Genomic DNA, 27,007 nt, shown 5'->3' with positions numbered 1-27,007 from the left:
ATGACCTGACCAATTTCGGCGTACGTCGCTGTTGCTGGCAGCCTCGAAGGTGTCCCACCGGCGGCCTGGCAGGAAAACCCTTGGCTGCTGTGCAGCCGGTGATCTGGCAGAAGAACCAGCTGGGTACCGTCCTGATGGTGGCTTCTTGCAGGAACCTCCTGACTGCCGCGTCGCTGGCAGAGAAAATCCGTCCGGCTTATCTGTCGAGGAATGCCAACTTCTTCCCGAACAAAGGGCGCAGGCTTCGCAGCGATGGTCACCAACTGATATGACCGATCTCTCTCGCGTGCGTCACGTAACTCACTGTCGCGAGTGCATGAGAGCCGGCTTCTCACGCCTTCTCCCACCGCTCGCCTCCTAATCGGCGGCACGCGGCAATGCCGGTCGCGACAAGTGCCGCGCGCCAAGCCCAACTACTAGACTATAGTTTCTCTCTCTCTCTCTCTCTCTCGCACTCTCAATATTCGGTAGCGTCGTCGCATCCCTGTCCTCGTCCTCCGCTCTCGTGTGTTGCTGAAAATGAAAAGGGCAGGCATCAGGCACGTGATAAAAACGTGCGCTTGATGCTGGCCGTGCGCCTTTGCCTAGGAAGGAGAGGGAGATAAGCACACGGTGCAGGCCATGACAGGCCTATACCGTCACAAACGTTTACATAAATGTAATTTAAATTAATAAAACTTGCAGCATACCGATCAGATATTTTCCTTTCCCTTTCCGACCTTCTTAAAGTTAATACATTTTCATCGTTTAAGTTTGATATAGCATTTTCGCTATTTATATTTCTACTGTTATTAAAATATTCATAATCATTCTCATTTTCGTTACCTTCAAATCTAATTAGGTTTTCATTGTTTTCAATTATGTCAACATGTCTTGTTTTAGTGATTTTATTATCTATCATTATTACGAGGGTGGTCCGATAAGTACTTAGCCTCACCACCCGATGGCGCCACACTCGCAAAAGAAATATTCTGTCACGTAGTACAACCTTCTCGATGGTTACTGTCAAGATTTCAGCCGGATCGGAGTCGTAGTTTATTCTTGAGAGCGTGTGAAAGCAAGTGTGTCCGTTGATTTTTGAAAAATGGAAAAAGAGCAGTATCGGTCGGTGATTCGATTCTTGTTTTTGGAAGGGAAATCGCGCAGTGAAATCAAAAAGCGCTTGAATGCTGTGTACGGTGACTCTTCTCCTTCGATGGCGACCGTCAACAATTGGTTTAACGAGTTTCAACGTGGTCGCACATCGATTTTTGAAGAGCCACGTCCAGGTGCTCCGAAAACGGCTACCACGGAGGATAACGTGACAAAAATTCATGATCTCTTATTAGCAGATCGACGATTGAAGGTGCGCGAGATAGCTAAGATCGTAGGCATCTCAAAAGACCGCGTGGGTCATGTCCTGCATGAAATTTTGGGCATGAGAAAGCTGTCGGCGCGATGGGTGCCGCGTTTGCTTACTCCGGACAACCGCAACCGTGCAAGCGCAACCGTGAGACAACTTCAGAGCAATGTCTGACGCTATTTAAGTGTTTCGTGACAGTCAACGAAACATGGATCCACTGGTATACACCAGATACCAAGGAACAGTTGAAACAGTGGACTTTACCCGGCGAAAGTGCTCCGAAGAAGGCGAAGACTGCCCCATCGGCCGGAAAGGTGATGGCCACCGTTTTCTGGGATCCACAAGGTGTGATCTACATCGACTACCTGGAGAGGGGCAAAACGGTCACAGGGCTGTACTATGCCGAATTATTGGGCCGATTCGACGTCGAATTGCAGAAAAATCGGCCCCATTTGGCGAAGAAAAAAGTGCTCTTTCACCATGACAACGCACCGGCTCACACCTCCGCCGTCGCCATGGCCAAATTGGTCGAATTAGGCTACGAACTGCTGCCCCATCCACCGTATTCTCCAGATTTAGCCCCGTGCGACTTCTTTTTGTTTCCAAACTTGAAAAAGTCACTCGCCGGGCAGAAATTTGAGTCGAATTATGAGGTAATCGCTGCCACGGAAGCCTACTTTTCAGACCTCGAGGAAACGTATTTTTCAGACGGGTTAAAGAAGTTGGAGCATCGCTGGGCCAAGTGTATCGAACTAAAAGGAGACTATGTTGAAAAATAAAACGCCACTTTTCCAAAATTTTCGTTTTTCTTTTGTAGGCTAAGTACTTATCGGACCATCCTTATTTCATACTCTATATCCCACATAGTCATATCCTAATAAAATTCTTACATCAGCTTTACTATCCTACTTCGTATTTCATTTAATTTCTGGCACTCTGATAAATACTTCTGTTGAATATGAGGTGGATCGTTGAAATAATAACAATGTTGAGGTTCCCCTCATTACAACAATAATAATGACATGATTATTTAATGTTAAAAGTCAATGATTGAGTTGGTACATATAGATTACATACATGTATCCAAGCCATGTCGAGATGCGCTCTCATGTCTCTTACATAGCCGACTGACTATCATATACTCTATACATGTGCGCACGCACTCACACATCCTCACATACATACTAATAGCGGCGCGCGCATCATCACTCATGGATATATCTATATTACATTTGTATGTGTGTACAGTATAGTTATTATGTATAATTCAACAACTTCACTTACGTATATTCGCAAATTGCTGATATCAAGTTTCTTTTTGAATAAAATTTCGAAAGGTATCTTATTCTTGATTGTCTTTCCAATCGACTTACTTTGGTTCAAATAATAAACATCTAACCGAATTCATAATTGTTCGATTGTATCTTTCAGCCGTTCAATTTAATTTATACAAATATGGAGGACATGATTCTAAATAAATTGTTTTCTCTATTGCAAACTTGTATACATCATTATTCAAGTATTCTTTCCCGTTATCGTATATTGATTTCATAATTGTTTTTTTCATTATATTTTCAACTTTATTAAGGTAATCAACTGAACAATCATGTATTGCTGTTTTTGATTTTAATGTATATATTAGTGCACACTTGCTATAATCATCGATAACAGTTATAAAATATTGAGAACTATTAAACCTACTATCTTACGCGATCCGTTTAAATCAATATGTACTATTTCCAAAATTTCATTTCCTCTACTTTTATAATCTTTACATGATATATTATGCATTTTGTTTTGAATACACAGGCCACATTTCAAAAATATTAACTCTAAACTTCTCGGTATTCCATTTACTAGCTTATCTTTGCACATCTTTTCTAAGTAATTAAAATTCATCTGACCTAAAATTTTATGATATCTTTCCTTTTGTGTTACATTATTTTCATTTTTCTTGATATTGTAACATTCTTTTTCGCTAAAATAACTATTTATATTATACAATCCGCGCTCTTCGTAAGTTACGGCAATTAGCTTATTTTGTTTATTATAAATTTTCCAAGAATATTGTACAGAAATAATTTTGTACTCATTTCTTATTTTTGTAGTGCTCAGCAAAGTTTTATCTCTTTCCTTACCATAAAATACATTGGACATTTTTATTTTATTTGTAGTTCCATTTACGCTAAAATAAGTTACCATACTACCTACTTTAATTCTTTTCAAACAACTTTTACATTTATTGTTTCATTTGAAATTACTGACTCGCAAAAAGAATTAATATAATTTATTATGTGGTCTGTACGTCCATGTCTAATATTCAATTTATTTTATATTCCTCACATTTATAAATTTCCTCAAATCTTTCACTTTTGTATTTTGCTTATGTTAAGAATGTATCTGTAGTAACTTGATCGCTGACGTTTTCGCCGTACCTCGCATCATTTTCCCCCGTTGTTTCACAGTGTTGTTGAACTCTCTGCTTCTGCCTCTATAGTAGTGGTAAATATAAATTTCATCCACCTCCTTGCCGGTACATTCCACCTCTTTTACTGCTTCCTTGGGTCCAAGATGTCCGCGGATTTTTAGAATACTGCTTTAAATGTCCTGGTTTTCTGCAGCCATAACAAGTTTTTCCTTCATCTTGTTCTGCGAGAAATGTGCTACTCTTTTTCTTTTCTGTGGCTTTCCTCCATACTTATTTTCGCTTTCAAAAATTCGCAATTTCGATCCGCTTCATTTACTACATTAACTAAGTCTCCGATATAACTTAATGAATCCGGAAGTGTTCTCAGCATGTAATTTAGCTTTTCTCTCTCGTCAATTTTTCCACCATCATTTTTTAGTTTGTTTATAGTTTTTTCGAATTCTGTGGTAAACAACTTTGAATCTTCAAAATCTTTCAATTTAATTTTATCTAAATTGTTTTTTATACGTACACTACCGTCCATAAAGATTTGCCATCCCCTTGCTGAAATCATTAAAACTTTAGAGTTTTATGGCTCAGTTTCTATAAGAGCTAGAAAATCCTGCGGGGACTTATTTAAAAGGTCTTGGCAAGACCTTTCAAATGTTGTGAAACATAATTAATTTTATTTGTTTTTTGTACAACTTGTGACGTCATAAACAAATTGTTTTTTTTAAATTTTTTCACAACAACTTCGACCCCGATTTATTTATATAACGGATTCTACGATAGAAAAACTGTATAAGCCATTCGATACAGCTTTCAAAAAGCTACAAAATCCATATCTGGATAATTTTTTTACCTTTATTTTTTATGAGCTATATGGTGTTTTATACAAAAACAAAGATTTTCAAAAAATGGGCTGTATTTTTTTTATTTTCAACTCTAAAGAAAAAACTCTCAGAAGAAAAAATGTAGTATTTTGCAAGAGCTATCAAATGCGCAACTCAGAATTTAAAAAAAAAAATTTTTTTTTTCACGTTTTTTAGAATTGAAATTTTTCTAGAAAAGAACTGAAATTACATATTGTAACAGGCTGCCATTCAGTCGACAATCTCTTGAAAGTGCCCGTGTTACGACTAGACGAAGCCTTGTTATCTCTGTGCTCGAAGCACAGTAACCTACCTTGCCTCGGAGTGCGCCTGCGCAGAGTCTCCTTACGATTCCAAGTTGGGTTCCCCCAACTCACCGCTTGGCGGCGCTGTCGCCCCTTGCTAGTAGCGCTCGTGCGGCCGCCGCTGGAACCTAAGTTGTCGATTCGCGTCTATCGGTATTCGCACGATTCGTGCTACGCAACCGGCGAATTCGAATCGAACGTAAATAAACACTGACACGACCTCCGGACAAAGGAAAGACACAATAACCGAAACTCGTTTAAATAAGAATAATGATTGATTTATTCAACTAAATCAATGACACGGGGAATCTGCCGAGAGTCTTGCGCACGCTCGCGTGAATGACAATACACGCCGTAAATGAGAGAGAGAGAAAACCACGGATGCCGCGAACTAATCGCTCGCGCGCAACAAACAAATTCTTCGCGCTCGCTGCGCGGGATCGCACGCAAATTAACAACAAATGAAAAGGGGAAAAGGTGCACCTACCGCAAGAACGATGAGGATACGGTGGCCAACCGTATCCGACTAGCGAATCGTTAAACTGCCGCTTCGCTGCTTGCCGCACCACCGAAACTACTGCTGTTGTTGTTGTTGCTGCTGCGGTTGCTTCTGTTGCTGCTATAGCTGCTACTGCTGTTGCTGCGGTTGCTGCTCTTGCTGCTACTGCTGCTACTGCTGTTGCTGCTGTTGCTGCTGTTGCTGCTACTGCTGCTATTGCTACTGTTGCTGCTATTGGCACACCACCAAACACAAAACTCGGCTCGGGAACAGGTTAGCGCGACGCACTGACTGAGTGACACAGTCATACTGCCGGTCGGAGCCTCCCCTCCCGGTCATTGCCCCTACGCGCTCTCTCTCTCTCGCGAACCGAACGCGGCTCCTCTCGCTTAGCCGCTCGTTTACCTCGCGCGAGTCTAATGATTTTCGGTAATCGTTGCAATATATTTAATAAAATTAGTAAGTAACTAGTATTTATAACTGAATGGGCTTACAAACAATGATAACAAAATACATTTATTGAACCATAATTTATTACTTACTCAGAATAGATTAACATAATTTGGTTACAATTTTTCTACAAAATTTATTTATTACAACGTTTCAATAATAACATAACAATAATAATTTCATTTTTTATAATACTAATAACGCTTGTAATTAATATATTATCACAATCTGAATATAAATTTCAGTTGTAAACAAAAACGAAACAATATTAATTATTTAAACGTTTTTTTCATCGAAATGTCCACCTTTGTTTGCTATAACTACTTTACAAATATGAGGCATTCGTGCTACAAGTTTCTCTAAAGTTTCTGCACTTATTTTTTTCCACACATTTTCTAAGATATTCTAAAGATCTTTCTGGGAAGTAGGTCCTACCTTCCTTACAGCTCTATCTAGATCATCCCACAACAGTTCGATAGGGTTGGGTTAAGATCAGGAGAGTACGGTGGCCATTCCATCACAACTAATTTTTTTTTCTTCTCCAATTAAGCAAGATAACTTTTACATAACTTTGAAGTATGCTTTGGGTCGTTGTCTTGTTGGAACGTAAATTTGCGACCAATTATTCTTGTTCCGGAAGATACAACATTTTTTTCAAGAATTTTTTTGTAACCTTCTTTTTTCAACTTGCCATCAATTTTAAAAAGGTCACCAACCTTAAAACCACCTAAACAACCCCATACCATTACTGAGCCGCCACCATGTTTAACCGAAGCACACATATTTTTCTCTAAATGTTTTTGCTTATTTTTTCTCCGCACAAAACATCTGCGTTTACTACTAAAAACCTCGAATTTGCTCTCATCAGACCACAAAACTTTTCTCCAATAATCAATAGTCCAAATTTTATGTTTTCTGGCCCTAGCCAATCGTTTCTTTTTATTAATCGGTTTTAGTAAAGGCTTTTTAATTGCTATTCGACCGTATAGTCCATCTTCATGAAGTCGTCTCTTTATCGTAGTAACACTAAGTTTAACATCATACGCTTTTTGAGTTTCAATAGCAAGTTCGGGTGCCGTGAGTCTTGGATTATGTGTACTTGTACTACAAATGTGTTTATCAGTAGCGCTCGTAGTTTTCCTAGGCCTTCCTGAAATTTTTTTGTTTTTGATATGTCCTTGAGTTATGAATTTTTTAATGTTATAATCAACTGTTCTTCTTGGAATATTCAAAATTTTGGAAATTTCATTATTACTTTTATTCACTTTATGCAAGGCTACTATCTCAGATCGCTCTTCAATGCTTAAGTTTCTTTTTTTCGTCATTTTTAATGAACAAAAAATACATGCATAATTTACTGACTAGATTGGACACATTGATATTTCACTCATTAAAGCTGATAAGAGACTGAATTTCCATACGTATTTTCTGCTATATGTAGACATTCACAAAAGTCAAGTAAATCAAACCACGTAAACACTCAGTGATTATCACAGTGATTATCGGTGAGCACAATACTGTAGAAAGTCATTAAAAATGAAAACAATGCAAATTCCTCTGTTACAAACGTCGAATACGCCCATTCAGTTATAAATACTAGTTACTTACTAATTTTATTAAATATATGTAATTTCAGTTCTTTTCTAGAAAAATTTCAATTCTAAAAAACGTGAAAAAAAAAATTTTTTTTTTTAAATTCTGAGTTGTGCATCTGATAGCTCTTGCAAAATACTACATTTTTTCTTCTGAGAGTTTTTTCTTTAGAGTTTAAAATTAAAAAAATACAGCCCATTTTTTGAAAATCTTTGCTTTTGTATAAAACACCATATAGCTCATAAAAAATAAAGGTAAAAAAATTATCCGGATATGGATTTTGTAGCTTTTTGAAAGCTGTATCGAATGGCTTATACAGTTTTTCCATCATAGAATCCGTTATATAAATAAATCGGGGTCGAAGTTAATGTGAAAAAATTAAAAAGAAAACAACTTGTCTATGATGTCACAAGTTGTACAAAAAACAAATAAAATCAATTATGTTCTACAACATTTGAAAGGTCTTGGCAAGACCTTTCAAATGAGACGCCGCGGGATTTTCTAGCTCTTATAGAAACTGAGCCATAAAACTCTAAAGTTTTGATGATTTCAGCAAGGGGATGGCAAATCTTTATGGACGGTAGGGTATAATTATTACTCATATTTTCACAAATATACAATAAAAGTTACAATCACTATTACATTTATCACAATTAATATCGATGGAGAATAACGTTTCGATATTTTCTTTAAAAAAATACTAACCGAAGTTTTGCCGCGATGTACATAAACAGCATCTGCACTAAAACCTCACACATTTCCTCGCAAGTTTCTGAAAATATTGAATGTAGATTTCCAGAAATTGATAGACACGTACTGAATTATAAATAACTTGACCATTATGAACAACTTTCTTGCTGACAGTTATACATGAGTACATGATTAATTAACGTTTTTTCAATAAGAAAATTTTGATACGTGCTAAGCACCGATTGCATAATTTCAGGGACTATTAGGCTTGGCCCGAGCGCTGACCAAAATGCAAGTCCCCTTAGAGAAAAGTAATGAATGCCATGTTGAAGCATTTTATTCGTGATCCAATTAACCGAGATATATTCATGTGATATACTTTTATGGCAGCAAATACGAATGTTGATGTGATTTCGAGTTGTGATTTTAGTAGAAAAATTCATTTTTACATAATTGAAACGGATAATTTTGAAAATAATGAAAATTAAAAAAGTATGCTTTATTGTTATTATTTTTACACTCATTTTAAAAAACTAGCAGTGGGTAAATCGTTTGGTAAAAGTGAGAGGTTATTATGCTTTTGAATTATTCTGATAATCTGATATTTGAACGTATAAGATTGAAAAACACGTTGTAATATTACAATCTATATTAAACTGTAGGATAAATGTTTAATAGTAATTTGGCCTATATGGTTGAAAAGAACTATAGAGATTATTTATGTCCGTTTTCGATATAATTCATGAATTTAGAATACATGGAACTGTTTTACGAATACAAGTTTTCCACTATGATATGTCTTTTGTAACAAAAATTGAAAAAAGGAATTTATTGCGTTAAATATGTTAATTGATATAACAAGAAATAAAAAAGTAGATAGAAGCGCGTGAAGCGCGTTCGATATCGCTAGTCTAATCTAATCTTGGTCTCATACATTTTGAAATTTTCCGCTCACTACAATGGAATTACGAAGAAAGTACCCCAACCCGAACTCACCGATTTTGATAATTCTTGTATATGTTGTCGTACATTAAAAAAGCAAGAGATTGGTATTCTTTTTATCGTCGGAAAAACATATTTAAGGGGTGAAATCGACTCTTAAAGTTCAACCCAAATAATATTTTTTTCAAATAAATTTTCTTCTTTTCCAAATAATGGAAAATAGATTCTCGCTTCGCTCGGGCGTAAATGGTACACGAGACGAGAAACTCTTTCCCGAATATGATATGAATTTTCTCAGTGGAAAAATAGTTTAGTTTTGAGCAGATGTTTATGTTTTGAAAGAAAATGGAAAAATAGAATCCTTGAATTTCTCAATTATCAATAACAAATAATTAGAAAAGGTAAAATTACTCTTATTAATAAAAATTAATATCTAATAAGTAGATAATGCGATATCTATTAATATTTTAATAGATTCGATGGACGAATTTCATGATGTAGAAATCCATTGTTTGGACTGTTCTTTGGTTTGAGAAGTGTAGTGGTGTACCCATGTTTCGTTTACAGTTACGAGTCGACGCCAAAAGTCTTCCGAATTACGACGTATGCGTGTCAAAAGAGCCTCAGAGGTGACAACGCGGGTTCATTTGATTTTTCATGCAAAATTGAAATGATTGTACCCTTTGATACCCCTGTGGCCTCAACTAATTCCCGCAATTTTAATCTTCTATCACTCAATACCATATCGTGGATTTTATTGAACATTTCGGGCGTACTCACTTCAACGGGGAGTTCTGAACAATGTTCATCTTTTGTCGTTGTACGGCCGCGTTTAAATTCATTTACCCAGTTATAAACAGTCTTAAACACAGGGGCAGACTTGCCATGAACGGCGTTCAACTCAACTGTAATTTCTTTTGGTGTAAGGCCTTTCAAATGAAAATGTTTTATCATCGCTCGAAGCTCTGTTTTTTCCATTTTTCAAATAAACCAATAACTTTTTGTTCAACCAACGCTCACAAAAAAACGACTGAATGAATCGAGCTGAAACTTTGTACGATATCTAGTTAGTGGTATTGCTTGCCAAAAACATCATAATTTAAGTGAGACGAGCGCCATCTCTTGGATTTTGTAAAGACTTATTGATCCCTCCTCGTAGTTACAGACATATCAGCGGAAATACATAGACAAATAAAAGATAACTACGCCAGAGTTTTTGTTGGTCATCAGAACTCTAGAGCTTTTGATATGATCATTGTGAGACAATTTTATAACTGTGCAGGTTATTGACACAAAGAATCAAAATAAAGAAATGAACCATAAAGGAACGACTTATAAAAATCATATGGCAATAGATACCCACATATGCGAAATACTAAAATCGAAAATTGATGAAGTTATTAACTTTACTAACTACAAAAGAATATGCCGATATCTTGGTATGTCAGATAACTACGGAGAAATACTAGTTAGAATCAGTAGCAGAAATCAACAGTTTTGTCTTTTATCAAATAGTATGCTACCACATTTCCAAGATTTGTACTATTATTTGTTTTCTTGATTATCAATCTAGGTACTTTTTTATTTTTTGGTTTGGGTTTTGTGTTAACTTCAGCATAATAATTTCAACAATATTTATATTTTCATTTTGTTTTTTTTTAGTTAATAATTATTTGAATAATTTGTTTTCTTCTTGAGTTTCTTTGTATAATTCTTTTAAGGGAGCATGGTACGTACGTAGCTAGTCAGATGAGGGAACTGATCGACTTTCGTTTGCCTCGCGTAGGAGCAATCATAAGTTTGGCAACGTTGTATTGGCTATTACCGCGTGTTGTTTACGGTGTACGCTCTAACCTAAATTATAGCTCGATCATGGTCGGATATGAGTGACAATAACAACGAGAAAAAAGTTGAAAAATTATTTTGGGGAAAGAAAAGAGTGACCAAAAAAGTTTATGACCTCAGATGCAAACAACGCGATTTTTTATATCAAAGCTACCACAGAAATGTAAAGTACAAGCGCGCACGTCGTTTGAAAATTCACGCGTAGCTGAGAGCAAGCGAGAGACACGCGACGTTGCCATGTTGTCATGGCGAAATTGTTTAATTGCTCTGGTTAGAGCTTCTTGAAGATGATTTTGAATATACCAATCGATTCAAGAAATTTTTCACATGTTCAAGAATTTTTTTAGATTTTTCTCATTTTTTGATATGTTTATAAACGCAAAAAAGTGCTTTTTTTCCATAAGAGCCCGTGTTAACTTCAATAATTATTTACTCCCGTTTGAAGTTCCTGAGAGTCGCAAAATTTGAACACGGCATTCAGTGCACTTGAATAAACATTTCCTCAAAGTTTCAAACGATTCTCATTTTTTGATCTCTTAGGTACCATACTCCCTTAACAAATTATTTTCAATTCTTAATGCTTGAAGTTCATCTACATTCTCAGAAGTTTATGTTTCTATACCATTTTTCTCCTCAAAAACTATTCCATTTATTATATTTTGTTTAAGTTATTTTTCACTCACAAATTTGTATTGTGAAACGAACAGTCCTCCTGTTTTGCTTAATTCATCTGTGATAGCAGAAAGCAGTATGCATGCCTTTCGTCTGCCTCTCTCCCTTCTCCTCTTCTAACGATAAGACATAGTGGCCAGCGTTAGACGCAATATAGTAATGCATATTACGAGGACCTTTGTTTCAGCCACTGGAGATTACCTAACGATGTCGAGCCAACCTAAACACGGAGAGCACCGTAAGAACGTGCAAAAGAGAGAGAGAGAGAGAGAGAGAGAGAGATAGTGCCGCATGAACTATGCAGGCGGGCGATGCGTGACCGATAAGCGATCCATTGCATGCCACCTAAAAATATAGGTCAAGTGGGGATGCAAAAGAGCTAAAGCGAGCGGCGACAAGGAAGTGAGCCGAGAAAGAGATAGGCAGAAAGTCAGTGAGCACAGAGAGAGCAGAGAGTCAACCAGCAGAGAAAACAAAGAGAAATAAGTATCAAAAGTTGCCACCGGTCATTTTGTGGAAGAAGACGATTCTGAGTCGTGCGACTTAGACCAATTACCATCCAAAAAACGAGGAATCAAAAGCCATCTTTGAGGTTGATATTCCTAGAGGACGGCGCATCTGTTGGCGATCAGCGCCGAAAGACAGTTTAGCAAGGTCAAGTCTTTTTCTATTTGCGTTACGCGTAGAAATTATTCGAGAGACGTCGAGTTGTCGAGGTGCCCACGCGCCATGCAATTCGCCTCTTTCTTTGTGATAGGGCTAATTTAAATATTTGTAATCGATTAGGTCCATGTTTAGTTGTTCAGGTTTATTGTTAGTTCAAGTGTTAATTGTTTAATTTAGTTTATTGAGTTGTGCTTAGTAAAAATTGAGAATTCAGTTCATTGTCATTAATAATAAGTTCAAGTTTTAATTTAACAACAGTTTTCACATTTACTTGACTTACTTTCTTCTTTCTCTTATATTGCCTTTAGCGAAAGCGCCTCACTTGCCCACTCTTTAAGGAATTGGTGGCGAAGTGAATGTTCTGAGTATGAGCGGTCTGATAGCTCGCTGTTGACTGGTCGCTGATTGACATTTTTGATTTTTAATATAGCCTTGACCGTTGTCTTTATATTGTAAATGATACCCATTACTATATTGGCTTTTATGGTATATGTATTCCCATTGTTATGACTTCCCCTCGAAAATTAACTTGGTTTTCGTCTTGATCAACTATATGGATTTAAAAATGATACAATACTCCTCACAGTGACTGGAAGGTAAATGACGCGAGAGGGTACTTCTATAATCTCATATCTAGGTGGTACTGCTGGGAAAAGTTCATATATAGTATGTACTTTACTATCGTTTATATGAGAGCCTGTAGTAATTTTACACTCTACACGTAAAGCGTTGACTTTGAGAATAGTCACAATGATCCAATAGAATTCTCTGGTTCAAAATGTATTTTTTGATTGCACTGAATGACATTACGTACAGTATTATTATTTGGTTTCAGGCTAAACGATATACCTTAGGGTGCTAATGCTTCTTTGAGAAAGCTTTCAATATCTTCTATTTCGTAGCTACCATTCGGTAAAATGATAGCTTCTTGACTTTCAATGTAAAATTTATTATATCCAACGTCAATATTTCGTATTGAATTAAATGTTATTAGCTCAACTAGACCAAGAACGTATCTTTTGTTTGGTGTCAGTTCGATCGGTAGAAAATAATGTGTTTCGAGTACGGATGTTTCCAAGTGACTCAATGGCAGTATATTCTCCATGACAGATTCATATCAAATAATAGTCATTCGTTGAATGACTATTTTTTATACTAGTCGTCTTTTCTATAGTTTGTTTAAAGGAAATTTAAGACAAATATGGTCGCAATTGTACGTATTAAAATCTTGATATCTAATATAATTATACATGATTCTATTAACTTTGAGATAAAGCAATAGATTTATTGGTGGTTGAAGATAACCAAAACTATCAAATTGTTATCATATTGTATTTTATCATATTGTTTTATATCCTGATTTGTCAGTGCTCGATTAGGTAAAGTTAATTCGAACTATTTTTTAAATCTTTTCCACTTGAATATGGTTTCAGATGAAGACCATTACCTTTATGATGCGGTTTCAAATAAAGCCCTTTACCAATAGCAATAGCTTCCATGGTTTTATTGTGTCTTCTTCCAATTAATTTAGAGCGGCCTTAGCAAACGACTTCTGCAATTGAAACAGCTCCTCGAGTTAGAGCTCCAGTGGTACTCAAAGCGGCAAATAATGGAAATAAAAAAGGGAGAGTTACACCTACTTTACTAGGAATCGGAAGAATACGAGGATTATTTAGTTTGCTTCTACCTTCAGCCTTTTTCACATCTATTTTGGTGCCTTTTATAGCCGAATGAATGACGAAGAGTGATCTATTACTAGCCACAATACTTCTCGAGGTAGCGTTAATAATTTTTTTCAATGTAATTGATAGATTTTCACTTTTTATAGGTATCTTTCGTCGTCGTCTTTGTTGTTATTGTTGTTGTTGTTGATGATTTTTCAACCCATTGATTTTTCAACATTAGTGTGATACCGCGACACCTTCATCGGGCGGCCTCATTGTGTTCCAGAACATACACATATCCGTTATACATTGGCGGCATCCTTTCTCAACTCCTTTGTGTCCCAGAACATACATTGCTTATCTACAAGCAATAGCTTCATCATCTGTTTCAATTTTTTGTTTGTGCTAAACCATCTTATTTTCATAATTTTTGTTTAAACAATTACAAAAACATCATGAATTGTGAAGTAATTAGTTTATAAATGTGTAAATATTGTATGTGTGTATATTTACGAGGTCTGTCCGGAAAGTATCGGGCCTACCTTTATATTTTCGTGCTAGCGTTATTCTTTATCATCTGGTGGGTGGCATCCTTCAAAGTAATCTCCACTTGATTGAATAACACGGTTCCATCGATGTTTTCACTTTTCAAAACAGAGTTCTGGAACTCACTTTTAGGGATAGCCTTAAGTACACTCGTCGCATTGTTTTCAACCGTTGTTTTGTCATCGAATCGGTGTCCTTTGAGTGGTTTTTTTAGTTTTGGAAACAGCCAAAAGTCACAAGGGGCTATGTCGGGTCTGTATGGAGGTTATCGTAGCAATGTGATATTGTGTTTGCTCAAAAACTGCTGCACAAGATTGGATGAATGCTCTGGTGCATTATCACGATGGAGAAGCCAGTCACCACTTTTCCAAAAGTGCGGCCGTTTTCTTCTTACTGCATCACGCAAACGTTTGAAAATTTGAACGTAGTATTCTTTATTGATTGTCTGACCTGTTGGTGCATATTCGTGATGTACAACACCTTGACAATCGAAAAAAACAATCAACATTGACTTAACATTGCTCCGACTTTGACGTGCTTTTTTTAGTCTTGGCCATTCAGAATGCTTCCACTGTGAAGATTGTTGTTTTGTTTCAGGATCATAACCATAAACCCGTGATTCATCACCTCTAATAACTTTTCTAAGCATATTATCATCATTATTGATCATTTCCAGATTGTCCAAAGCGATTTCTATGCGTATGTTCTTCTGCTCTGCTGTGAGCAATTTTGGGATGAATTTCGCACACACGCGTTTCATTCTTAAATTTTCGGTTAAAATTTCTAAAATGATAATTTTTTGTATCCCAAGGACTTCTTTTAGTTCTCGCACAGTCATACGACGATCTTGTTCGATTGTAGGTCGCACCCGCTCAATATTATCTGCGGTTTTTGTCGTCGAAGGTCGGCCAAAATGAGAAACACTATCGACAGAAGTGCGACCATCCTTGAACCGTTTATACCTCTCTTTTATTCGTGTTTTGCTCATACACTCGCTTCCGAAGGCCTTTTGCATTATTTCAATAGTTTCCGAACTCGTTTTTCCGAGTTGAAAGCAAAATTCGATGCAAATTCGTTGATCTTGTTTTTCAGTCATTTTTGACAATATCAAAATCCGACGAACGTGAAAAAGGCACTGTAAACAAAGACATGCTGCGCAACTATACGTCCGGCAGGTGTTAATAAGTAACCAATAGATTCGTGAGGCTTTACTGTTGACGTTTCTGTCCGGTAGAGGTCGCTCGAACACTATGGCGCAAAGATATAAACGTAGGCCCGATACTTTCCGGACAGACTTCGTATATACATATGTGTATGTATGTGTGTGTGTGTGTATCAATAACAGAAGTGTTTTCATCGGTCAGAATAGAATCTTTGTGATTTTTCTTGTATTGCTGCTTTACACATTATTAGACATAGAATTTCAAGTACAGAACTCCCAAATTTGAAACAGTTATTCTACTTGACGAAAAGAAGATTTTGATATACATTTAACCTCATCAGCATAATTCTGTCTTGATTTATTAACATTCAAATATGATTATTTGTTTTTAATAAGAAATGTTCTATGCGCATAATAGTTAGAGCAAAATTATTGTTAGAGGACTCATTGTCTTCTATGAAGGATGCCCCATAAATGTTACTTAAAGTTTTTTACCAAAACCTATTTCCAACTGAATTAGACCATAATATGTGAGAAAACAGAATGATTTTCTATAGATTTCTAGGTTTTATGCACATTTAATGATGTAAATTGTTACAGCTTTAGTTTAAAAATTTTCTAGTATGTAACTTTTATTCACTGAATCTTCAGAAACAAAATGAGTCCTCGAACAATTATATTGGTGAAAGTGTCATGCGCAAGATATATTTTTAAAATAGGCTTAAAAATGGCTTATTATATTTATACGGAGAGATGTAAACAAAAAAAATCATCTCTTAAAGTCTACAGTCTGTAAATATTGGAAAATACGCAAGATGTCTATGGCAAACACGTTGAAAGATTTGTGACGGAGAATCGCGGCTCGACCGTTGCTCTCCGTCAGGCTCTCACTGATTCCCCGTACGCCTTGACGAGCTGAGAGTGTGCGCTAGTTGAGCACACTCTAATCGCTCCGTTTCTTTCTTTTTTCTGTTCTTTTCTTGAGGTGCGACGGCGACGGCAGCGAGTCGGAGGGAGCCGACGCAGAGAGCACAGCGAAAGAGAGAGAGAGAGACAGAAGATAGGCGAAAGCCGGCGAGGCGTCGGTAGACCTGCGCGCGCATCTCGCTGGCTTGTAGAGGAACGGGTAGTATCGGTTGAGCACCCGCACGGTCCGCCGGGTGCACACGAATTTTCTGCTGTTTTTGCTTGTGATTTGTGAGTTCCCGCGCCCCCGCCGACGACTTGTGACTCTCGATATACGTGGCCGGTGCGCGGAGTGTGGTGCATCTGTATCAATCCGCGGAGGTAGCGGAACCGGCACCGGTGCACGTGGGCGACCAGCGAGGTGACGCGGGAGTGTGCGCGCGCGCGGCCATCTTAGAGAGCTGTGGTGAGCGGAAACTACCCGCCGATCTTGAGCACGAGGCGGGATATACACCCACACGCACACACACACAAATAGTCATATTCAGGAGTCACCAACATACCAACACGCTAACCATTGACAATAATAATAACGATAATTCGGTTAACAACGATAACAGAAACAACATCAATAGCATCATTAACAACGAGGACAGGGATAATAACACAAACATCACTTACAACGATAACTGGGATAACAGGGATAACAATAACAACATCAGCCGCACCGAAAGAAGATTCGAGAAGTCGAAGGAGACCTATTACCGAGCTACTCGTTTCTGTTCTTTTCTAGAGTATTCCACCTTCGACGAGGACAAGGCCGCCGACGGAGATTCGGAGTCGACTCGAGGCAAGGTCGGTGTGGTATTTCTCTTTCTCTCTCTCTCGATCCGAGGCGCTGAATAAACACCTCGCATTCGGCAGCTTGCCGATTGCGAGGTCGCGCTTTCCTTTGTTCGGGCGATTGCGGTCTTGTACGCGGCGCAATTTTCTTTTATTTTATAGTTTCTTTTTATTTTGTATTTTATACCATTTTTGCTTATTTTTTTTATCATTTTGTAATTTACTTTATTTGTATTTTCCACTGTTCTATTTACCTTCTATTATTTTGTATACCTTTTATTATTTTGTAACTCAGCTTCTTTTATGATTTTCTTTAATTTGTATTCGCCGATTATTTAGGTTTTACTTAAGTTCCTTTTTGTTTAATCAGTTTCTCCGCGACTAAGCTTCATCATTTGTTATTTCATTGCCGTTACTATTAAAGATTATTATTGCGTTCAAGTTCGGCCTTATTTATTTACCCTCACAGTCACTCCTGTTCCCGTGTAATAGTCCGCGTACGATTAACGCGTGTGCTCGACGCGTTATTTAGCCGTGGGAACGATTCTTGCTTCCCGAATCCCTGAGTAAATAATTTGTACGGGCAGTCGCAAGCAATCCGAAGGAGGACGACTGAGATTCCCCGTTACAGATTATTATACAAAATAACACTACGTACGAGCTCGCGCCACCGTAAACTCATGTGTGTATATGTATGTGTATGCTTATGCTATCTAAAATCATCAGCTGTGCATCGTCGATGTAGGGAAATTCTCTATGCATAGTGACTTTCGTCAATTAGGCTTTCTTACTGGTGACAACATTAGCCAAGATGGCGAATACCTTGGGGATTACGTTTGAATTTGGCCTTTAGATTTCTTGAAATCATAAATTCTTAAACAGTATAGCTCACCCATAAAATCCTTTGAAATAAAAACCTTACTTTATAAGCTATTGGATACAATTCATGTTCTACAAGAAAAGTTTTGTAACATCAAACTATTTCCTAGCAAACATTGAGTGTCTGTTCGCGCGCTGTAAAAATCATTATTTATTCGACGCAAACAAATACTCAAAATTTGATCGGAAATAATTTATAGTTGCAATACTTTTTATGTACAATATCAATTGCATTAAATAGTCTATTAAAACTTGTTTCTGCTTTAATCGATTTTAGAGATGTGATCTTCAGTTTAATAATTTATTATTTTAAGAAAACTAAAGGCAGATATCTAACGTTTTCTCCAAGGTATCTATCATTTTGTATGATTATATCACAAGTGAGAAAGCCTTATTGACTCTGACATTGTTAGGCGCAGGGTCCACGTAAAGAGAGCGCTAGAATTAAAAAACTATATTTCTAGTGGTTTTTCGCTTTTAGTGATTTGAGAGTAAGTTATATAGCAAAATGGATAGTAACATCGCATTCCACATGAAAAAAAAACATCGACAAGATAAATTATACTTTCATCATCCGTGCCATATACAAGTATAAATCGATGATCTAGTTCCCAAACTTTGATTTACAAGTGTAACATATGGATAATTACACTTCTCATGATGTAATGGTGCTAATAATAAATAAGTGGGATATTTTTTCCATGTATTTTTTGACGTAGCATCTAATAGCGATATTTATTCTACCGTACATTTTGAATGTACGGCGCTAAAAGCAGAAAACCATATTTTTAAAGGATTTTATTTTTTTTAAGAGGTGTTCTACTAATTTTAAAAATTGATAAAAAATGTAGTTATGTTTCCAGAGTAAAATTATACAATTAATAGGTGACAACTCGCGCGAGGCGAGTTTGTCCCGTGCGAAGGCCTTTCAACAGCCGAGCGGCCTTTGACTCGGGCGACAATCAGGCTCTCCGGTACCCCGTCCCGTTCGCGCGTCAATGGAATATTCGATCGGACGTATATATCTATCCGTAACCGGTTATATATAAAATAAACAATGGGGAAGCATATGGATATACTCGAGTGTGTTTAATAATACTTATAAAATTTATTGTTTAAAGCTCGAGTACATGAGTAAATGATAGAGCGAGAAAAGGAAAAGATATAAATAAATATAGGCGCGTGCCCTTCGCCTCGCGTTGTCTATGATTTATAAACAATATGGTACTCACTTATTTTTTTTAAATAGTGTTACTGACGTTCGATTCTTTATATATTAATATTATTTCCTATTTATATGGTTCTCTCTTCTTTCTGTTTTTAAGCGGATCGGATGGTCCGTTATATGTATGTGTATTATAAATATGTGTCCAGTGGATTAATATATTCTCTTCGGTCCTAACAGCGTGAACAAATTTCCTGTATAACAGTTGTGTTTCTTGGGCTTTCTATTAACACTAGAACTCTGCTGACGTAAACTGAACTTTCAATTAACTAAAATAATGATGCCGAATAACACGGACAAATCAAACTAAATTTATATTTTAGTCGGCGAGATAAACTCTATATGCGGCCTATTTGCTCTGGTGCTCAGTCCTGACTGACTAATCCTCCTCGCGTTGTTTATACCAGTTTATTATATATCCTTTGCCTCTCGCATTCCGTCTCTCTCTCGCACATATGCTTTAGACGTTTACACTTCTCGAATCGGCTCGTATTACTTAGCTAAGCACGCTGACTGCAGCATGCTGTAGCAGCATGCTACAGCAGCGTGAATCAGCTTCTGCCACTCATTCCCACCGAGTCGCGCACACGAAAACTGATATAGTGTTTTATTGCTATGTCTGAACGGAACTCTCGAGAGCGAAATCTTAATCGTAAAATATAATTATAACATAATGGAACGTCACGTAACAACAATATATATTTTTGTAGGATAGAATACGCCTTTATTTTCGACAAAAATTTTTTCAGAATGTTTAAAAATATGCATTTGGTGCCAAAAACTGTTAGTTCAGACAGTTTTGTGGGATGAAAAAATCCTACAAAAGAGAAAAAGAAAATTTTCTTTCTATCTCAAAAATTAATCAAGATATTGTTAAAAAATGCTAAAATACAGAATAAGGTCTCATACTACCCCAGGTTGATAAAGGGGTCTGAAAATTTAGTAAAACGAGTTTCTGATAATCCTGGGCATAATGGCCTGTTTACTTTTCCGGGGGGAGCGGGCTCAAAGGGCATTTTGACCGTCTTATCCGGCTAGATTCTTTCTGTTTAGAAGTCCTATTTTACCATTATGAGAAATTATCTCAAATGTACATATCAAAAAACAAATTAACAAGAGACAGCAGCTTAAAATTTTAAAAAATTTCATACTCATTTAGACAAATAATTATAAAAAATATATAAGAGCTATCACACTCGTAAAGAACTTTCCAAATGAATTCAAAATAATGGGCAACAAAAATATCAGAAACATTAACTATAAAATAGATACAAAAAAAAATCCTTAACTACAGAAATAGAAGCTAACTTAAAATTAAATTGTAAGTAATTGAAATAATTCATTGAAAATATATATGCTACATTGGAATTCCATGAGGATATACATATAGACAATATACTTTGAGATATAAGGTCCTACTGCACAATTGGCAAATTGAACCTTTACCATGAAAGCGCTTATAGAAGAATATCAGCATATAATTACAAAAGAAAATGCAAACAAAACCACTCAATTGTTAAAGAAATATTCATTAGTTAATAATCTATTGAAAATGTTTGTAAGATATTTAAAATTTTTCATAAACATTTAGTTATCTATATCCAATTTAATAAAAAGTAATTGATTTGTAAAAAAGTTTATGAATTAGTCGAATTGTCAACTTAATGAAAAAATCGTCACTTGATTTTTTCATTAAGTTGATGCAAAATAGACGTTATCCTAATGAAGTTAAACTTTGTTCCAAAAATATTTCAGTTCCAAATAATAACACATCACTACAAAATGCAATCTTAATGGAGCAAAAATTCCACTGAGATAATTTAATATACTTTGATTCGCTGAAACCAATATGAGCTCCATTTGTATTCATCACGTTACATTGAAGGGTATTCGAAGGTCAAATTATCAATTTCCGTACAAGTAAATTTTGGACTACAGATTCGGAGATACTTTGCAATTCTTTGTTCAGATTTTTTAATATCGATATTCGAGAATATATCGAAGTTTACTGTGGTCGATATTATACACACATATCAGTAAGAATACTCTGTGCTCTACAATACCCATATATTTCATATATTTCATATAAGCTAAAATTAATTATGTTCTCAATTTGATCATAACACCTTCAATTTAAGGTTATTAGTAAGTCAAACAGAAAATCTGAATTACCAAAAAAAAAAATACTAGCATAGTCTTATTTTTATCCTCTAAATACAATATTTTCCTCTATTAGACCACATTGCCTAATATTCAAGGACATTTAAAGGTCATTAAAGTTTATTTACACAGAAAAACCAATCGCGAGCGTGAATTTCAAAAATAAATATAAAATATTGAGTTAGTGACTAATTCTTCATATATTTGAATATGTAGACGTTATTTTTCAAAAACTCCAAGGAAAACTTTAATCTCTAACAACCACAAATTAACATTTATAAACTTCTAAAATATCAACGTATTAATTCCATGTTCTGAAAGTTAGAGTCTCGAGTATTGAATTTAAAATTTTTAAATCTTTTTATAAGTTTATTTAAAATTGTCTTTCTCCAAAAACCTGTAAATTAAAAAAATTTATTGTAATAGAATAATATATAACATGAATGAATGATAAATATGTTCGCAATAAAAAATCTTCTATGAATGATTTTAAGCCTTTTTTTATTCATCATATGAATTTATTTTGTGTTTTTTGTGATAAGCTTTATCTTGATCATTGCTACTAAAATTATCACCTCACATATCACTTACCACAGACTCCATTTAACCTGGCTTGTTCTCTCCAGTACGTGATCACATTTTCACCGTACGTGGTTTATGTTTTAGACTTCTTTATTCCTCGTTGCCTCGTTACACTGACACTGATCTTTCAACATATCCAGACCATTGTTCATGGTAGGGTTTTTCTCTCTTATATTCTGCTTCTCATACTAAATACTGAAGTTTCCAGGCCTCTATACAATTGTTTACGATAACTGGAACCAGATTAGTAAACATACTCTAAATAACTTATTCCAAGATTTATCACTTTCGTCTATTTACATTTTGGCTAAGAGTAGTATTCCTTATTCTTGAAACACAAGCATGGAGATCAAAAGGTTATTTTTGGAAATTTCACTTGTATAAGAAAGATATAAACTTCTATCTTTTATATTTCCCAGTAGCCAATCCACGTGGTTCATTTTCCACTTATATTTACTGTTTAGTATCTCATCGTTATCTTAATCATGACCTACTACATTCATAGTAATTATTAATTAATGTTATTTTCTATTCTTATCTAACTTGTGGCTGTCTAAAATATTTATGTCTAATATAAATAATTCATGCAAATGAATTCTCAGCGCGCACGTGCGCGCGTGTGTGCGTGTGTGTGTGTGCTTGACAATACCAGAGAGCCCTGTGAATCCGATGACTTCGATAATATAATCATTATATGTATATAATTGTTATTCTAAGCTTCCTCATTTCTTTCTCATAGCATGGACTCATCCGATTGTCAGTCATCATAACTTCGATAGAAGAGATTTCTAGTTTATTCTACGCTAATGTGTGTAGCTTTCATACTGACTACACTGGGTTCCGGACTTATTAACAACTCAAGAGTGCCTACTATCTCGCAAATTGAAAGCGCGCTCTGATATAAAGCAAACCCTTCTTGATTGCCTTTATCTCCCTAGTTTGATTTACATCTAAATTATTGGATTATCTTGCTTCCAGTTAATTTCTCTCGCACGATATTCATTTATATAGCCCCCTTCTAACGTATCAATTAGGGATTTAGCTGTTTATAGATGATTTTCTCTATAGAGCTACTTTTTGTACTGCCGAGACAAACTTAAATTGGTGTAAGTATAAATGATGAGGAGGTGAGTACTAGGGTAGATGAATAAGTTCATAGAAAAAGATGAAATAACAATTTTATTAAGGTAGGTTTGTTTTTTTAAATACAATTTCCTGTTCGCTCAATAAAATTTTCCAGACGTCTTTTAAGGTTTTAAAAGCATCAGAAAAATATGATTTTGAAAGTTTCTCCAGAAAGCAATTTTTATGATTTGAAAATTTAAAAAAAAGACACTAGAAGCCAATTCTAAAGAACACGATGTATGGTCCACTAATTGAACTTCAATTTCGAAATTTTGCCCATTGAAATTACGCAAATGTGTATTCGTGCATTGTCTTAATAAAATAGCATTTTTTTTATTTAAGTGAGGACGATTTTCCTTTCTTTTTTTACTTAACCAGTTCATTAACGACACATAATACTCTCCGGTGATTGTTTACCTTTTTTTGAAAAAAGTCGATGAAGATAATCCTACGTGTATCCTGAAATACAGTGGCCTTAACCTTATCGGTCGATTTAACCGTCTTTGACTTCGTTGGAGCCCATTCACATATAAAAATCTACTGTTTTAACTGTTCCTTCGTTTCTAGAGTAGAGTGGTATATCTATATTTTATTTGCAAATATGAATCATTGCTGAAACACATTTAGATTATGATGGATGCGCAGCAGAAGTGCCTTCGTGGCAACCGTAAAACTGTGTTTATTCTGTGAGCAAACATGGCACCCGTCCTGTCGAAATTTTTTTCGTATCCAATTCATCCTGCAAAATCGTAATAACGGTACCTTTTGATACCGCCATCATTTCAACTATTTGACGCAATTATTTTCTCCGATCATTTAACACCATGTCGTGGATTTTGTTGATCATTTGGGGGTACTCATTACTATAGGACATCCTAAACGATGTTCATATTTTGTTGATATACGATATTTAAACCATATTTAAACTCATTCACCCAATTGAAAACAGTTGCAAATAAGTTGTGATATCTTACGCGCCATCTTTTAGATTTTCTAAGGGTTTATTGAACCACCCTCGTAAAAAAGCGAGCTACGACAATTTTCTTGTCATGTATGATCCATTACTTTCTCTCAGCCATATTCCTTACAGGGCTGTTACTAAAAGCATTGGCGTGATGGGCAGCATTTCCACCAGGCACGGTCGTAAACTTCAAATTTCTTAAATATTCTCTTATTATCATATTTATAAAACTTTCATGCATGATCATGAATACTTTCATTCTTTAAACTATAGTTATATTAATACCAGGAATTACAGTCGACATGTTTTCTCTGGCTTGTTTATCAATCCTCGCATTAAAGGTATGTTAAAAGTTCTATCGTTTTAAACTATCATTTTAAAAATCATTTTAAACTGCCATTTAAATATATTGTCTATGTTATAAAATCATTTTGAGTAATGGTTTCCTATATTTTGAATTAACTTATGCTAATGCAGTGTTTTTTAAAACATCAATTTGTAATATCTTGTGGTGTCCAATTCTATAACAAAAATAAAATTAAATAAATATAAATTAAATAATTTTAACCATTTTAAAGCAATAAAACCTAAATAAATATGTCAATTTTACTTTATATGATCAATTAAACTTAATTCAACTATCTGGATTAATGAAAAATTGATACAAATGAATAAAAGCATGCTTATTGAATCGAAAATATTTTTTCTAGTCAAGCATATTGCAACATTATAGCTGGCGGATGTATGGCTCTTGGAATAAGATTTGCTGGAACTGAAAATATGATTGCATTTAAAACTTTATACCATTTTTTGAAGATGTTTATGACTTTGACTCAAAAATCTATGGCTGACTTACTAGGAAGAGCTACAATTGAGAGTTGTTTGAATGTAGTGCTGTTGTCAGCATCTTTAGTGATGGCTGGAACTGGAAATTTAGAGGTATTTTCTAAAACATTTAGTTTTTTATGTATTTGAATAATATAAAGGAATTTTATAATTTCCCTAAATTGCTTTCAGCTTATAAGGGTGTGCAGACATATTCGCGAACGAGTTGGACCAACAAATAGCGTTGTTACGTATGGATCTCATGTTGCAACTCATATGGCCCTAGGATTTCTCGTTTTAGGCGGTGGAGCTTATACACTATCAAATGATCCAACTTCTGTAGCAGCACTGATTATATCATTATTTCCTAAGTTTCCTATACATAGTAATGATAATCGGTAAGTCAAAACATATAACGTTTATAATATACTGCTCATATTATAGTATGAATTTTTAATAAAATCTTTAAAATATCAATACACATAAAAATAATTTACAGATCGATAAATTAAAAAAACATATATTAAAATATTCGAAGAAAAATATTAACAAATGACGTTAGTGAATAGCTCGCTCAAATGAAAGAGACTATATGTGGAATTCGGGTGTATTTAAGTATAGGTTAGAGTTAAGTGGAATGTGAAGAATTTTAGCGAGTTTTAGCAATAAACAAATTGCGACGAACGCGAAAAAGTCGCTGTAAAGAGATACATGTTGCGCGAGAAATAAGGCATTTCATCGATATCTTGGGTTACTGATGAGAAGGTTAGGAGTTACTGGAGACATTTGTACCCTCCAGAGGTTGCCTGAGTCTCTCCACACCTAGATATGAGTGTAGGTCGGATAATTTTGGGAAAGACCTCGTATGTAGCTAAATATTGATTGTAACGGAGTGGTATTCTACAAAAGTGAGAAATTTATTAACGCACAAGCTCCCACGATGCAGATCTAACCGCCGCTCCATTAAATACGTACAGTTATACGTATATTCGCCTTTGCGTTTGATGATTTCGTTTCAGTGTCTTCTTTCCAACCGAGTTGAACTCACCTTAAGTCATTTGACTTGTGATACTTAATCGTTCAGTATGAATGACTTAATACCTAATCCGCCTAATTCTTTAGACGAAATCGGATTAAGACTTAAGCCTTTCCAGATCCATTTAGCTAATAGGAAACGAAATGACGTAAAGGGCGAATAAAATTAACAAAATTTAATTAACAAAAACTACAGTCTTCTATGGGCCGAAAGACTAACGCACGTGAATAGGTTTTACAATTATTTATTATAATTTGGTGAGAGAGAGAGAGAATCCGAAAATTGCCGCGAAATTTAACGCTCAGTGCGAATACAAAAAAAATTACGCTTTCAAAAGACAAAATACTGTCGAAATTATTTTGTCGCCCTAATAAAGGGAGGTGCACCTTCCTTGCAGTGCAATTACGGCGATCAGCCGTTATTGTTGAAGAATAAACGGTACTCCTCAAATTGATCAGCTGCGCTGCCTCTCTCTCAAATCTGCTCCTGTTTGCTGCTGCTATAATGCTGCTGCTTGCCGCTGCTGTACCGCTGCTATACTGCTGCTGCTACTGCTTAATTGCTGCACTCACGCACGTATAAAATAAATCCAGGAAACTTTCAACAAATAACAGCGTAACACAGTGCAAAAACTAAGTTGGCGGTATTCTCGCGAAAGCAGCTGAGGCTTAACTGCCTATTTTCAAAAACTCGCGCCCCTCTCTCTCTCTCTTTCTCTCTCTTAGTCGTTTGAATTAACATCGCGAGTAGACGAATCGCGAACGGATCGATTAATCGAATCGACTACTGTTGCATCACACAACAACTAAA

The 27,007-nt window shown here is 35.6% G+C and overlaps 1 protein-coding gene across 4 annotated transcripts in view; it reads left to right on the top strand.

Moving 5' to 3' along the window:
• The window catches only part of LOC131675389 (anaphase-promoting complex subunit 1), an 896,320-nt gene that overhangs the window by 659,864 nt on the left and 209,449 nt on the right, over positions 1-27,007 (top strand). For all 4 annotated transcript variants that reach the window (XM_058954365.1, XM_058954368.1, XM_058954359.1 and 1 more), the window contains 2 exons: positions 25,047-25,275; positions 25,354-25,559. In XM_058954365.1, the coding sequence (XP_058810348.1) occupies positions 25,047-25,275; positions 25,354-25,559 (435 nt within the window). The remainder of the gene's footprint in view (positions 1-25,046; positions 25,276-25,353; positions 25,560-27,007) is intronic.

The sequence above is a fragment of the Phymastichus coffea genome, unplaced genomic scaffold (genome assembly GCF_024137745.1).
Source record: "Phymastichus coffea isolate CEN01 unplaced genomic scaffold, Cenicafe_Pcof_1.1 PCOF00001, whole genome shotgun sequence".
NCBI classification, from domain to species: domain Eukaryota; kingdom Metazoa; phylum Arthropoda; class Insecta; order Hymenoptera; family Eulophidae; genus Phymastichus; species Phymastichus coffea.
Note: the sequence above shows the minus strand (reverse complement) of the source record. Positions and strands in the feature narration are given on the sequence as shown.